The sequence below is a fragment of the Elephantulus edwardii genome, unplaced genomic scaffold, assembly GCF_000299155.1.
Source record: "Elephantulus edwardii isolate Elephantulus edwardi_28Jun2011 unplaced genomic scaffold, EleEdw1.0 scaffold00156, whole genome shotgun sequence".
Classification (NCBI taxonomy): Eukaryota; Metazoa; Chordata; class Mammalia; order Macroscelidea; family Macroscelididae; genus Elephantulus; species Elephantulus edwardii.
In genome coordinates, this window is record NW_006399906.1 from 1,843,219 (window position 1) to 1,859,097 (window position 15,879).

The 15,879-nt window shown below is 42.4% G+C and overlaps 1 protein-coding gene across 1 annotated transcript in view; it reads left to right on the plus strand.

Moving 5' to 3' along the window:
• Positions 1-234: 234 nt before the first annotated feature.
• The window catches only part of FBXL17 (F-box and leucine-rich repeat protein 17), an 809,991-nt gene continuing 794,346 nt past the window's right edge, over positions 235-15,879 (plus strand). Inside the window, exon 1 of the mRNA XM_006895052.1 lies at positions 235-1,239. Within this exon, the coding sequence (XP_006895114.1) occupies positions 235-1,239 (1,005 nt within the window). The remainder of the gene's footprint in view (positions 1,240-15,879) is intronic.

A 15,879-nucleotide genomic window follows, 5' to 3' on the forward strand; every position in this document is an offset into this window, starting at 1 on the left:
CCGGCTTCCCTGGGCAAAGCATGTAGCCCCCGTCGGGCACCGGGGCGGCCCGCAGCTGACGCCCACCTCCCATCTTCGCGTGTGTGTCCGTGTGTGCGTGTGTGTGTGCAAGGCGGGCTACCCCGCCGCGGGCCGAAGGCCGAGCCGGCGAGGGAGCGGCCTGCCCAGCTGCCGGGAGCCCGCCTCTTCGGGCCTCCCTAACTCCCCGTCCCTATCCCCCTCGGGGCCTTCTATATGGGCCACCTTCTCTCGAAGGAGCCGCGTAACCGCCCGAGCCAGAGGAGGCCTCGCTGTTGCAGTTGGTGCCGCCGCCGCCGCCCTCTCCTCAGGCTGCCCCGCCGGTCCCCGGCCAAGGCGCCTCCACAGGCGGCGGCGCCCCGGAGCCGGGACTGCTTCTTCCGCGGGCCCTGCATGCTCTGCTTCATCGTGCACAGCCCCGGCGCTCCCGCCCCCGCCGGCCCAGAGGAGGAGTCGCAGCTCTCGCCGCCGCGGGACGGGGCCTACGCCGCCGCCTCCTCGCAGCACCTGGCGCAGCGCTACGCGACCCTGGCCGCCGAGGACTGCGCCGCCGCCGCCCGCCGCTTCCTTCTGTCCTCGGCCGCCGCTGCCGCTGCCGCTGCCGCTTCGGCCTCGTCGCCCGCCTCCTGCTGCAAAGAACTAGGGCTGGCCGCGGCAGCCGCCTGGGAGCAGCAGGGTCGGAGCCTCTTCCTGGCCAGCGTGGGGCCCGTGCGCTTCCTGGGGCCGCCTGCCGCCGTGCAACTCTTCCGGGGGCCGTCGCCGCCGCCGCCGCCGCCACCGCCACCGGCCGAGTCTCCCACACCCCCCGACATGGTGTGCAAGCGGAAGGGGGCCGGGGTGCCCGCCTGCACCCCCTGCAAGCAGCCCCGCTGTGGCGGCGGGGGCTGCGGCGGCGGGGGCTGCGGCGGCGGCGGCGGGGGAGGATCAGCTGGGGGAGGCGCCTCGCCGCCGAAGCCCCCAGACGTCGGCTGCTGCCCGGGCTCCGAGCAGCCCCCTCAGGCGCTCTGTCCTGCGCCCTCCCCCACTCCCGAAGGTGCCACTACAGAAGCCGTCGGGGACGCAGTCCGAGCGTGGGGCGCCGCCCCCTTGCCCGCCCAGCAGCAGCACGAATGTGGCGACACGGACTGTCAGGAGCCCCCCGAAGTCCCTTGCAACTGTTCTAGAGAGCCATCCCCCGAAACCCCAGACATCAATCAGCTGCCGCCGTCCATCCTGCTCAAGGTGGGTCTGGGCTAGAGGTGCAGGGACGCTCGCTTTCCCCGACTCTGGCCCTGGCCACCTGAGTGTTTTGATCAGGCTCTCCTGAGCGCTCAGGAGGGGGACCCCACTCACTTCTGGGGACCATGATTGGGACGTCCACACCGGAGAGTGGGAAACCGTATGCCCCTCCCCCCCTTTTTTGAAGTAGAGAAAGTTAAGTGTACGAAATATCTTTTTATAGCTCTGCTGTGTACTCACAATTCAGGATTCATTTATTATTAGATTCCCAGCCCAAGTGCTTTAGAAATTACTTGTATGTTTCTGTGAACTTGTGTTTTCGACTGAACAGTTTATGCCTGTGCAAAAAAGTTTTATATTAGTGTTTGAAAGTCTTCAAACGATTCTTTCAGATTTGACAGGCAGCGTTACTAACAGCCTTTATTGAGCATTCACTATGATCGGGAAAGTGCCGGAGCTTTATAAATACATAAGGTCTCATTTAATCTTCCAAATAAGTTTGTGCATTAAATACTATTAACTTCCTTATTTTATTAGTACGGTAGACTAAGCTTACAACAATGAGTCAGGCAGAAGTTATCTTTCTTTGCTTTTAATAGAGGATATATTGTAGTGGGGCTTGAAGCAGTTGAATGACTTGTCCAAGGTCACACGCAAAAGAGCAAGTTTAGGTCTTGAACTCGAGAATTTAGGCCTGCCTGACTTCAAAACCCTTATTCTTTCTGTTGTGTTACACTCCTACCTTTTAGCCTTTGCAAGAAGATTACCAGGAGGTAATAACAGATAACATATTTGCTTTGGATGGATGAATGGGGAATAGGTAAAGGTGTGTGTTGTGTGCAGATATTAGTGAGACACTAGTTTTGTCAATTGGCAATGCTGATGACAAACTTCTTGTTGACTGAATTTTTTTTAAGTAGTTTTTAAGTTCTTTTGGTCTCCGTTTTTTCTTTTTCCCCCATTTCTCTTTAGAACTTAAATACAGTTTTTTAATTTTATTGTGACTGAAGTTACCACTATAGTTTGTTAGTCTTTTTGCATATTTATAATTCTATATATTCAAGTCTTATTGTTATGCTAAGGTTTTTGTGAATAATACAGAGGAGAAAAACTTTTTCTTGTTTCAAAACGTGATGTCTTAGAGTTGCAGTTGACTTGACAGCGCATTAGAACAACAGCAAACAACTCTTATGGAGCTGTGTTTGTTGGGATAGAAATTTCCTGTGGTCTGTGTTAATGGCATGAGGTATTTTTGTTGTTTCTTTTTTTAAAAAATAATTTGATGTTTTCTTAAAGGGCAAAACTTCTCTCAAAAGAGGGAATCATCTCTCAAGGGAGTATGGTGGTACATTTAAGAATTTGGTTGCTAACACAAGGGACTGATCCCTGGAGAAGGACATCATACTCAGAAGGGTGGAGGGACAGTGCAGGAGAGGAAGACTTCAGATGAGATGGATTGATACAGTAATTAGGGCAGAAGTAGGTGTGTTAGAGTCAGTGGGACTGGTTCAGGACAGGGCAGGCTTCAGAAATGTACATAGGGTCACTGTGAGTCACAAGGTGACTTGACTACACTTAACAACAACAACCCGGAGGTCAGCAGTTTGGACCCGTCAGTGAGTCTAAGATAGAAAGATGAGGCATCTGTTTACATAAAGATTTACAGTTATAGAAACCCTATATGCAGTTCTCCTCTGTCCTACAGGGTCAACATGGGTCATAATCAATTTAATGGCATTGGGTTTGAGTTATTTCTCTTATATGTAAAAGAGATCCAGAAATAGTAGACAAACTGGAGTTGGTAAGTTGTCCCATAGTCTTCTGTCTTGCTGCCCAACCATCTTTTTCTGCTATCTCTGTACAGCAATGCACAGACCAATGCTATACCACTTAGAAGAATGTTTGACAAAAACCAATTTAAACCAGGCCTGGGGACCACAGATTAAAATTACCCACCTTGGGCTTGGTAGCATAACGTGTAGTTGCTATGATGTGCCAAAGAGGATAATGGTTACCCATAGTGGACAGTGTTTGTTTGGTGGAGCTTCCCGATTAAAACAAGCTTGGAAGTAGGGAGTGACATCCATTTTCGAAATGGCTTGCCTCCAGAAACTCTATGAACATGGAGAAACGTCCATATTTATATAAGTTTTCAGGTCTTTCGTTCATAGGGTTGCTATGAATTGTCGATGACTTGACGACATTTAATAACAACAGCAACAACGATAAGTCTTCAGAAGAGTATACTGTTTAATGTAGATCTTCATTTATATTATTGCTAAGCTATTATCTGGTTCAAAGATGACTTTGTTCTTATAATGTCCTGTCAATTTGGAACTGACTTATAGCTGACCCTCCAGCTAGTTTTTGGAGGCAGTAAATCCTAACAGGAGGAGATTTCCCATCTTTTTCCTGCGAAGCAGCTGGTGGACTTGAACCACATATTTGGGTTGGCAGCACAGCTCCTTACCACTAGATCACCACAACTCCTATATAAGTTTACAAAATAGTTTTGGCTTAAGGTTTAAAGATTTCCTCAGAGTAAGGATTTCAAGAGGTCATTGGATGTCAGTGACTGGATTTCATGAATTATGATGAATGAAATAAGTTACAAAAGGATAAAACAAATATTTTATGGTCTCATTTACACGATATAGCAAGACTAGGCAAATATATAGAGACTAATAGGTGTGGGGGATGGAAAAAGGGGAGACTATCATCTGGGAAAGGAAATCTGGGTAGTCTATAGCATCATGTTGCAATGCTAACCAAAATGTCCTGTGTCTACAGTGGTTCTAATCCACCTGAGATTTTGCCAAAGAAAGGGAGTCTTAGAAACCCAGAGGAAGGTCACTGTGAGTCAGAATCAGCTGGATAACAGACCATTTGGGAAATAGTAAATCTCTGTTTAGAGTGAAGGGAAATATGACATTTATTGGGTGTGATGTTTGCACAACCTGAGGCAGTATTAAGGGAGCCCTAGAGGACTAGTTCAGAGCAAATTGCACTGATAACCCAAAGCATGTCTCTTTGGTTTCTCCAATCCATCAGTGGCTTCCAGGGAGAAAGATGAGCAAATTCCTCTTGTGATTTACATCCTTGGAAACCTGAAGGAGAGTCACTGAGTCAGAAACATGTTGATGGCAGAGAGTAAAGCTACACATTGGCAAAAAGATGTGTTACATATGCTTCTACTTAAAGATTAAAAGAGGAGGAAAAAGCGGTTACTCATACTACTTATGTACAACCCAAGACCTCATGGGATTTATTTTCTTGATTTGGAGGCTTAGGCTCTAGGAAGGTCAAGAATCCATGAAAGATATGGAATATGTGTCCCATGACTTCCACGAATAAGCTCCTTTGTCAGGAGACTGGAACTAGATGGTCTGGCTGTCGCTGGATTAAGGATTCTATTGACGAATCTAGATAAAAACATAAGAAATAAGAAGTTGGATTTCACATTATCAGGAAGTGGATTTTAACACAGAATCACTTTATTTACACCTTTTAAATCAGTGAATAATATGGATGAATATCCACAAATATTTGGAACAAATATACAGTGTTGTTATTTGCTGTCGAGCCACCTGCAACTCATAGTGACCCTATGTACAACAGCTCTGAAGGCTGCCCTTTTCCGAGCCAACGTCACTGACTCCAACACGCCTAACTCTATTGCCCTAGTTACTGTATCAGTCTATCTCATCCAGGGTCTTCTCTCCTGTGCTGTCCCTCTACTCTTCCATGCATAATGTCTTTCTCCAAGGATTGGTCCCTCCAGGCCACATGGTGAGACGGAGCTTCAAAATCCTAGCCTCCAAAGGAGAAACTTTTTGTTTGAACAAAGAAACGGTTTAAACATAATGTAAATTAAAGCTCCGGTACTTTATATTTAAATAATTGCATAATAAGACATACAGTAAGTAACATTTGGATTCTAGCCTCTCCCTCCTGAAGAAGAGGAAGGACATGGTTTATAGTAAAAGCCCTGTGGTGGTGGTGGTGGTGTAGAAACTTACCTATACCTGACCCTCTGACAGGTTTTCAGAGATAGTTAATGGCACAGCAGGATATTGCTCATCCATTTATTTTATGTGCTAGATTGTTATTTTTCACATTTTAGTTGTGGATTGCCGGAAATTACATATTCTTAAGCTGCAGTTTTGACATGTTAGTATATATTTCCATTTCTTATTTGTTTTTAGGTGCCCTCCAGTCAGCTCCTTGCAGTGGTCTTGTGTACAATAGAGCAAGGCTGTCCAGTTCTGTACCATCCTCACAGACTCTTGTGCTCAAGCCAGTTTTACGGTCACTGTATCATTTTGTTTCTGAGGATCTTTTTCTCTGTTGGCTTTCTTCTTTTCCAAGGACAGACAGATGTATCTTGGGAAAAGTGCCGCCAGAGTGCTCCTTAGAGGCAAAGATAGCTAGCAATTCTTTGGAAAGGGTCATCATACTTGGAAAGATAGAAGGTCAGCAAAAGAGAGGAAGACCCCCAAAAAGATAGATTGAGACAGTGACTGCAACATTGGGCTCAAATGTGTCAGAGATGATAATGAATACAGATTGTGGCACAGGATAGGACAGAGTTCAGATCTGTTGTTCATAGGGTTGCTGTGAATCATACTAGAATTGACAGCACCTAACAACAATAACAACAAGCCTTCTGTGCATTTGAAAATTGGACACTGAATAAGGATGGCTTAAGAATTGATGCCTTTGAAGTGTAGTGTTGGAGAAGAGTACTGAATATCCCATGGACTACCGGAAGAGCAATCAAGACTATCTTGGAGGAAGTGCAACCAGGTTGCTCTTATAAAGGCAAGGATTGTGGAACTTTGTCTCACGTACTTTGTGCTGTTGTTATGTTGTGACAGTCCTTGGAAAAAGACACCATATAAGAAAAGGTGGAGAGGGTCAGAGAAAGATCTTCAAAAGGATGGATTGGCACAGTAACAATAACAGTGGGCTCAAGTGTAACAAAAATCATGATAATGGCATGAGATAGAGCAAGACTCAGAGATCATTGCTCATAGGGTTGTTATGAGTTGTAATTGACTCAGTGGCACATAGTAGTAACAGCAAATCCTCCTCATAACATGTCCAAAGTACCTGAGACAGAAATCTCCCCATCTTTGCTTCTAAGAATCATTCTGATTGTACTTTCCTGAAGACAAATATGTTTGGGTTTTTTTGGCAGTCTATGATATATATTCAATATTTTTTTATCAGCACTATTCAAGGCATTACTTTTTATTCTTTCTGTCTTGTCCAACTTTCAAATACATGCAAAATAGTTGAGCATACTCTGATTTGATCACTTTAATCTTTAACGTAACATCCTTAACTATAATGTGGTCATTGACCACAGAGTTTCTAAGTACAGTCTGTGATTCAATTTAACTGTTGCTTCTATGGGTGTTGATTATGGGTTCAAGGAAGTTTAAATCTTTCAAATCTTCAGTATTCTCACTATTTATGATCTTACTTATTGACCAAGTTATGAGGATTTTTGTTTTCTTAATGTTGACATGTATTCCATATAGAAGGCTTTGAGTTTGTTTTCAGTAAATGCTTGAAGTGCTGTATGATTATAGCAATCTAAGTTGTGTCATCCGCCTATCATGGGTTGTTGAGTCTTCCTCCAATCCTGGTTCTTCACACATAGATACTAGATACTTCTGTATCTAGTCCAGCTTCTTGAATTTTTTCCTGAGTTTGCAGTTTGAATTGTTGATGTTGTCAGGTACAGTGGAATCGGGCCCATTTCATAGTGACCCTGTAAACAGATCTAAACCCTTTCTTATTCTGCATCATCATTTTCATTTATGCACTTTTGAGCCCATTACTGCAGTCACTGTAATTTTATCTCATTGAGAGTCTTCCCCTCTTTAGCCAACCCTCCACCTTGCCAAGCATGATGACCCTTTTCAAGAAATAGCCTCTCCCAGCAACATGCCTAAAGAATATGAGACAAACCTTCACCATCCTTGCCTCCAAGGAGCATTCTGGCTGCAATTTTCCCAAGACATATCTGTTTGTTCTTTTGGCAGTTTATGTGATATTCAGTATTGTTTTCTAACACTACAGCCCAAAAGCATCAATTCCTCCTCAGTGAACCTTAATCATCGCCCATCTCTCAGATGCATAACAAGTGATTGAAAAGGTCATGGGTTGAATCAGGCATGCCTTAGTCTTCATAGGTATGTATGGTGAAAAAATACGTCTCTGACACAAACAGTATTCCTGATTTTAAACCACACCTTGACTCTTTGCAACAAGTGCTTCAAGTTCTCCTCACTTTCAGCAATCAAGGTTGAGTCATCTGCATAATGTAGGTTACTAATGAATCTATCTCCAATCTTGATGCCACATTCCTCTTCATAGACCCCAGCTCCTCACATAATTTGTTCTGCATAAAGATTGAATAAGTATGGAAAGAGAATACAACCCTGATGTACTACTTTCTTAATTTTAAACCATGTAGTAGTGTTCTCTTGCTCTGTTTGAAAAACAGCCTCCTTGTCTAGGTATAGGTTTTACATGAACACAGTTAAATTGTGTTCTGGAATTCCCAGTCTTCTCAATTTTAGCCTTAACTAGTTATGATCTGATTCTCACCACTGGACCAATTGGCAGCATCAGGATGGATGGTGACGAGATTGAGATTGTGCACAGCTTTAGTTTGCTTGGCTCCACAGTCAACAGTCTTGGCACCAGCAGCCAGGAAATTAAAAGGCGCATTGCCATGGGAAAGTCTGCTGTTAGGGACCTCTCCAAAGTACTGAAGAGCAATGGTGTCTCTCCGGAGACTAAGGTGCGTTTGATACAGGCCATGATCTTCGTAATCACTTGTTACGCATCAGAGAGTTGGACAATGACCAAGGAGGATAGAAGGAGAATTGATGCCTTTGAGCTGTGGTGCTGGAGAAGAGTATTGAGAGTACCATGGACTGCTAGGAAAACAAACAGATTTGTCCTGGAAAGGGTTAAACTGGGTGGCTCCTTGGAGGCAAGAATTCTGAGGCTCCGTCTAACATACTTTGGACATATTGTGAGGAGAGACCGGTCCTTGGAGAAGGACATCATGCTTGGGAGGGTGGAGGGACAGCGCGGGAGGGGAAGGCCCTCTATGAGGTGGATTGATTCAGTGACTGGGATAATCGGGATGGGAGTGTCAGAGACAGTGCGATTGGCACAGGACAGAGCAGAGTTTAGGGCTGTTGTACATAGGGTCGCTATGAGTCGCAAGCAACTCGACGGCACATCACAACAGCAACAACAGTTATGATCTGCAGAGTCAAAAGCCTTTGCATAGTCAACAAAGCACAAATAGAGATTCTTCTCGTATTCTTTGCTCTCAGCCAGGATCCATCTGATATCAGCAGTGACATCCCTGGTGCTATGGCCTCTTCTAAATCCTTCTTGAACTTCTTGCAGTTTCCTATCTATGTACTGTTCTGGCCATTTTTAAATGATCTTCAGCATTATTTTGCCTCCATGTGATATTAATGATACTGTTAAGTAGTTTCCACATTTAGTTGTATCATCTTTCCTGGAAATGGGAACAAATATCAAGATCAAGGAATGCAGCCATCAATATGGATTGCATTTCAAGGTGAAGAAAACAGATTCTTACCACTAGTCTGAAAGGCAGTATCATGATGGATGGAGAAAAGATTGAAACTGTCAAACTTCATCTTACTTGGATCCATAGTTGACACCCTTAGTACCAGCAGTCAGGACATGAGGAGATGTTTTGCACAGGAAAAGTCTGCAGTCAGGGACCTCTCCAAATTACCAAGGAGTGATGATGCCAGTTTGAAGACTAAGGTGCATCTGATTCAGGCCATACTGTGAATCATCTTTCCAATCACATGCTATGCATCTGAGAGCTGGACAATGAGTGAGGATGACAGAAGAAGAATTGATGCTTTTGAGGTATGGTGTGAAGAGCACTGAACATCTCATGGGCTGCCAAAAGAACACATAGATCACAGGGTGCAACCAGAGTGTTTTTTGGAGATAAGGATGGGGAGGCTTTGCCTCATTTACTTAGGGAATGTGGCTAGATGAGACCGCATCTTGGAAAGGAATGGGACATTCAGAAAGGTAAAGTACCGGTGAAGGAGAGGAAGACACTGACCAGGTGGATTAACATGCTTACTGCTGCAGTGAGCTCTAATGTGTCAGGAATTGTGAGGCTGGCACAGGATAGGACAGGGTTAAGATCTGTTGTTCATAAGGTCATTATGGGTCATACTCGATGACACATAACAACACTGACTCTTTGTATTTTAGCAGTTGCTTCTTTTATGTACATATGCCAAGCATAGTTAAGTGTTTTGGCATTCCAGTCTTACTCAGTTTTATCCATAATTTATGATCTGTGTGGTCAAATACTATTTCAAAGTCAGTACAACACAAATGAACATCTTTGCTTTCAGCCAAGATCCATAGACATCAGCATGATACCCTTTACTCAGCACCCTCCTTTGAATGTGCTTACTCTAGCTGTTTTTGATTTATCTTCAGGAAGATTTTATTTGAATATGATGTTTGTGATGTTGTATTAATTGTTGCATTCTATTGGATTAACTTTTTTTAAAAGTAGGAACAAGTAGAAGTTACTTCCAGTCACTTGCCCAGGTAGCTTTTCAAATTTCTTTGTTGTGTGAACACTTGTAGTACTATATCAGGTTCCTAGAACACCTCCGTTGATAATCTGTTAATTCCTGGAGACCTGTATACTGACAGTGCTTTGTGCAATCTGTACAGCTTCTTCAGTACTGTTGGTTCTTGATCATATACTACTTCCTGAAATGGTTTAGTAATGACCAATGACTGTATATACCTTTTATTATAATCTTTTTTTTACATATTTTTTATTAATTTGCATAGTCATTCGTATACGTTGTGTTTCATTTGTGTACATTGTGTTTTATAGTCATTCATATACATTGCATTTTATATAATTAATTATTGTTGATTTGTGCCTATTACCACCCCATCTTTTCAAGTGCCTATTGAAACTTTCCTATTCTTTCACTCCTGACCACTAACCTGCTATCCTACTGATCCTTCCCCCTTTTCTACTTCCTTCTCTTTTCAATTTTGAACATTTATACACATCTTGCTCAGTTTTTTTTTCCATTTTCACAATGATCCTCTTATACTGTATTTATCCTTATGAGACTAAGTTATTTAAGCACAATGCTCTCTACACTCACCCATGTTATAGAGTATTTTACAAAATAATTTCTCCTTAGTTCTACATAGTATTTCATTATGTGAGTATATCACAACTTCTAAATCCATTCATTTGTTGATGGACACTTTGGCTATTTCTATCTTCTTGCCTTGTGAATAATGCTTAATGCTGCTATGAACATAGGTGTAGATATCTGCATTTGTTTCTCAGTTCTCTTTTCCTTGCATCATAGGAGATTTCTTTGTTCAGCTTTTTGAGGAAACACTCATTTGCCTTCCATAGTGGTAGCACTGTTTCAAAATTCCACCAGCAGTACATGAGAGTTCTGATCTCTCTGCATCTTCTTCAATATTTACTGCTTGCTATCTTGTTGAACTTTGCTGCTGTTACTCGGATGAGATGGTATCTCAGTCTTGTTTTGATTGGTATCTCTCTGATTGCCAGTGAATTTGAACTTATTTTTATGTTTGTTGACCATTCAGATGTCCTCCTTTGTGAAGAGTCATTTCATATCCTTTGCCTATTTTTATTATCAATTTAAATGAAAGTTTATAGAGACTTTGGATTTCCATTCATTCATTGTTGCACTTTTCTCCCCACCAACCTCTCCCCACGCCCCATTTGCTCTTCTCTTTGCAAAGTAAAAGAAAATTTCTTTCCTAGTTACACAAACCCTCCCCCAAGTCCACTCCACTATGCTGCCTTCGTTCTGGACTCCTGTCATGGCAGTTATACCTAATCATATATCCCTTTTAAACAGTTCTCTCCCTTATCTGTTTCAATGCAGGATACATGATTTATTCCATCTTTCTCAGAATGCCCCCAACCCTGATTTCAGTCCCATTTTACAACAGTGGCACTATGCAGTATTTGTCCTTTTGTGACTGAGATATTTCCCTCAGCGTAATGTCATCCAGGGTCACACATTTTGTATACTATTTCATGAGTTCCTTGTTTTTCAATGCAGCCTTTGCCCATTTTGTAGAGTGTTTTTCTTGTGTTGCTTGCTGTTCTGTGTCATCTAATCAGTGATTGCTTATAGTAACCCTGTGAACAGTTGCTCTGAACCTTGCCCTATTCTGAGCCAACTTTACCATGTCTGATGCACCTGACTCATTGCCACAGTCACTGTGTCAGTCTTTCTTGTCCAAGGTCTTCCTCTACTGTGCTGAAGCATGATCCGTTTCCAAGGACTGGTCCTTCCTGGAAACATGTCCAAGGTATGAAAGAGGGAGCTTCACAATCCTTGCCTCTAAGGAACAACCTGGTTTCAGTCTTTCCAGGAAACACTTGTTTGTTCTTTTGGACATCCATAATAGATTCAGTACTCTTCTTGAGCACCATTCGAGCATCAACTCTTCTTCTGTCTACTTATTCATTGTCCAGCTCTTGGATGTGTAGCTAGCAATTGAAAAGACCATGGACTGGAGCAGATGCACCTTAGTCTCTAGACTGACATTATTGTTCTCCAGCACTCTGGAGAAGTCCTTACTAGCAGATTTTCCCAGTGCAACTCGTCTTTTGATTTCCTGACGACTGGTGCTGAGGGTGTTGTAGATTGAGCAAGATGAAATTATTAACAACTTCATCTTTTCTCCATCTCTCATGTTCTTGGTCTGGTTCTGAGGTGGTTTTTCTGATGTTAAGATGCAATCCATATTGAGTGTAGTATTCTATAACTTATGTTTTGAGACCCTTGCCTGAAATGTCATTGCCAAATGTTTTTTTCAAGTCTTTACACCCTGTTGGAAAAGCTTTTGATGCACACAGGTCTTTACTTTTTAGAAGGTCCCATTAGTCGATTTTATCCTCTCCCTGTTCGGTATTTTTTTACTATATTAGCAAACTTATTTATTCCATAGACTAGGACTTTTGTCTGTTATGATCATGTTTTGGTTTTTGTTTTTACTTTCTAAGTCTCTGATCCACCGTTAATTGATTTTGTGTGTGGTTTGAAATGTAGATCCTGCTTTAGTTTTCTGCAAGTAAATACCCAGTTTTGCCAGCACCATTTCAACAGGTTGTTGTTTCCCTCATTGTGATAGATTGTCTTTTCTTGTCAAATGCCAGCTGACTGGTGTTACTGTTGTTGTTAGGTGCTGTCAATTTGAGTATGACTCTTAGTGACCCTGCAAAGAACATATCTGAATCCTGTCCTATTCTATGCTATTCTCACCATCTTTGATATTCTTGAGTCCACTGCTGCAGTCACCGTGTCACTCCATCTCATTGGGTGTCTTTCTCTTTCTCACTGACCTTCCACTCTTCCAAGTGTGATATCTCTTTCCAAGAATTAATTTTTCCTAGCAACATCTCCAAAATATAAGAGATGAAGTTTAGCCATGTATGCCTCCAAGGGGCATTCTGGCTGTACCTTTTCCAAGACATAAATCTTTTTGTTCTTTTGAAGGTCCATGGCAAAAATACCCCTGTTCATTCTTTTGGCACTCTTCTCCAACATCACCACTCAAAGACACCTATTCTTCTGTCATTTTTGTTCCCTATCGAGCTCTCAGATACGTAACAAGAAATGGAAAAGGCAGTGGCTTGACTTACGTGTACCTTAATTTTCAGACTACAGTTACTGTGTTTCAGTTTTTTGGAGAGTTCCATGATGGGGAATTTGCCACAAACAGTACATCTTATTATCTTCTTCCTGCTAGTATTAAAGGTGTTGATTGTGGATCTAAAATGAAATCAGTAACAGTTTCAGTCCTTTCTCCATCTATCATAATGTTGCCCATTGACCCAGTGGAAAGGACTGTTGAATTTTTGATGTGTAGCTGTTAGGGTCCTCTCCAAAGTACTGAAGAGCAATGGTGTCTCTCTGGAGACTGAGGTGCATCTGATACGGGCCATGGTCTTTGCTATCACTTTTTATGCATCAGAGAGTTGGACAGTGGCTAAGGAGGATAGAAGGAGGATTGATGACTTTGAGCTGTGGTGCTGGAGAAGAGTATTGAGGGTACCATAGACTGCTAGGAAAACAAACAGATTCATCCTGGAAAGGGTTAAACTGGGTGGCTCCCTGGAGGCAAGGATTCTGAGGCTCTGTCTAATATACTTTGGACATGTAAGGAGGGACAGGTCCTTGGAGAGGAACATCATGCTTGGGCGGGTGGAGGGACAGCGCAGGAGGGGAAGGCCCTCTATGAGGTAGATTGATTGAGTGACTGGAATAATCGGGATGGGTATATCAGAGACAGTGCGATTGGCACAGGACAGAGCAGAGTTTAGGGCTGTTGTACATAGGGTTGCTATGAGTCGCAAGAGACTGGACGGCACATAACAACAATAACATCAGATGCAGTCCATATTGAAGGCTGTAGTTTTTGTTCTTCTGCAACAAGCACTTCAGGTCTCCTCACTCTGAGCAAACAAGTTTGTGTCATCTGCATAATGCTTGGTATTGATGAGACTTTCTCCTGTTTTAATATCACATTCTTCTCAGAGAGTTTGGCTTCACAACTTAATTGTTCAGCGTACAGATCAAATACATATGGAGAAAGAATATATTCCTAAGGCAAACCCTTCCTGATCCTAAACCATACAGCATTCCCTTGTTTCATTTTGACAAGAACTTCTTGGTCTATGGTATATAGACGTTGTATGAGTACAATTAATTTTTCTGTAATACGCATTCTTCTCAATGTTAGCCATGGTTTGCTGTGGTCCACACAGTCAAATGCCTTTCTATAGTCAGTAAAACACAGACATTCTTCTGCTATTCTCTGCTTTCTTTCAGTATGCTTATGACACCAGCAGTGATATTCCTGGTGTCATAGGTTCTTCTTAATCCAGCTTGAACTTCTGATAGTTCTCTATTACTGTGGGAGCTGGTTTTGAATGATCTTCAACAGTATTTCACTTTCATGTGATAGTAATAATACTGTTTGATAATGTCCACATTCCCCGGATCACCTTTTTTGGAATGGGAACAAATATGGATCTGTTTCAGTCAGTTGGCCAGTCACCTGTTGTCCAGATTTCCTGACATAGATGAGTGAGCACTTCCAGTGTACCATCTGTTAGTTGAAACATGTCAGTCTGTGTCCTGGGGCTGTATTTTTGTTAGTGTCTACAGCTCAGTTTGTACTTCCTTTGTTTCCATTGCTTCTTGTTCATGTGATACTTCATGAACTATTTCCATGTTGGCCAATTCTTTTTAGTAATGTAGGTCTTTGTATTCTTTATATGTTCTTTTAATGCTTCCTGGATAATTCAAGATTTTTCCTGTCTTTCAGTATTGCAACTCTATGCTTAAATTTGTTTTTTGGTTCTTTCAGTTTGAGAAATGCTAGAAGAGTTCTTCCCTTTTTATTTTCTGACCCCAGCTTTTGGCACATTTCTTAGTTGTTCTGTTTCATTCTGTGTGTCTGTCATTGTACCCATACCATGCTGTTTTGGTTACTTCAGCTGTGTAGTAGGTTTTGAGATTAGACAGTGTGATTCCTCTCTCTTAATTTTTCTTTTTCACAAGATCTTTGATTCTTTGAGGTTGTTTTCTTCTAATAAAGGGGCAAATTACCTTTTCTGTTTGAGTAATGAGTTTGGAATCTTTGTTAGGATTTTGTTGAACATAGATTGCTTTTGGTAGGATTGTTATTTTTCACAAGGTTCAGTCTTCCTATTCATGAAAAGAGGCTATTTTCCCATGTCATTAGGTCTCTTATTATTTCTTATAATAGTGTTTTGTAGTTTTTTTCACAAAGATCTTTTTACCTTGGTTATTGTCTGCTGTTGAGTCAGAACCGTCCTATAGCTGACCTTCCAGTGACTTTTCAGAGGCAGTATATTGCACGGGAAGTGATTGCCCATCCGTCTCTAGTAGAACAGTTGATATGTTCAAACAGTGTGCCTTTGGGATTTCAGTGTAGCTTCTTACCTTTGGCCATTAGAGCTCCCAAGTATTTAATCATTTCGTTGGCTATTATAAATGGTGCTGCTTTCATAATTTCTTTTTCCGTGCTTGCTTTGTTGCTGTAGAAAAATCCAACCCATTTTTGTGTGTTGCTCTGTCCTACCAGTCTACTAGATTGATCTACTAGGTCTACAGTTTTTTTTACTGAGTCTTTATGCTTTTGTTTTGTTTTGTTTTTTTCTTGTTGTGTACTGTTGTATCGGATCTTACTGGAATGGGAGGAGATTGCCACTTCTTTTCTAGTGGAGCATCTTGTGGATTCGAACTGTGCACCTTCAGGATTGCAGCATAACTGGGCCACCAGAGCTCCGTTCTTTGAGGATTTTTGTGTATACTATGATATACAAGATTATCTGGGAGGCTGGGCTCTATGAGGAGAAATGTGGGGTCAAGCTTGGTGGACGATTTATCAACAGTCTGCATTATGCAGATGACACAACCCTGCTTGCTGAAACTGAAGAGGACCTGAAGCACCTGCTGCAGAGGGTCATGGACTGCAGCCTACAATATG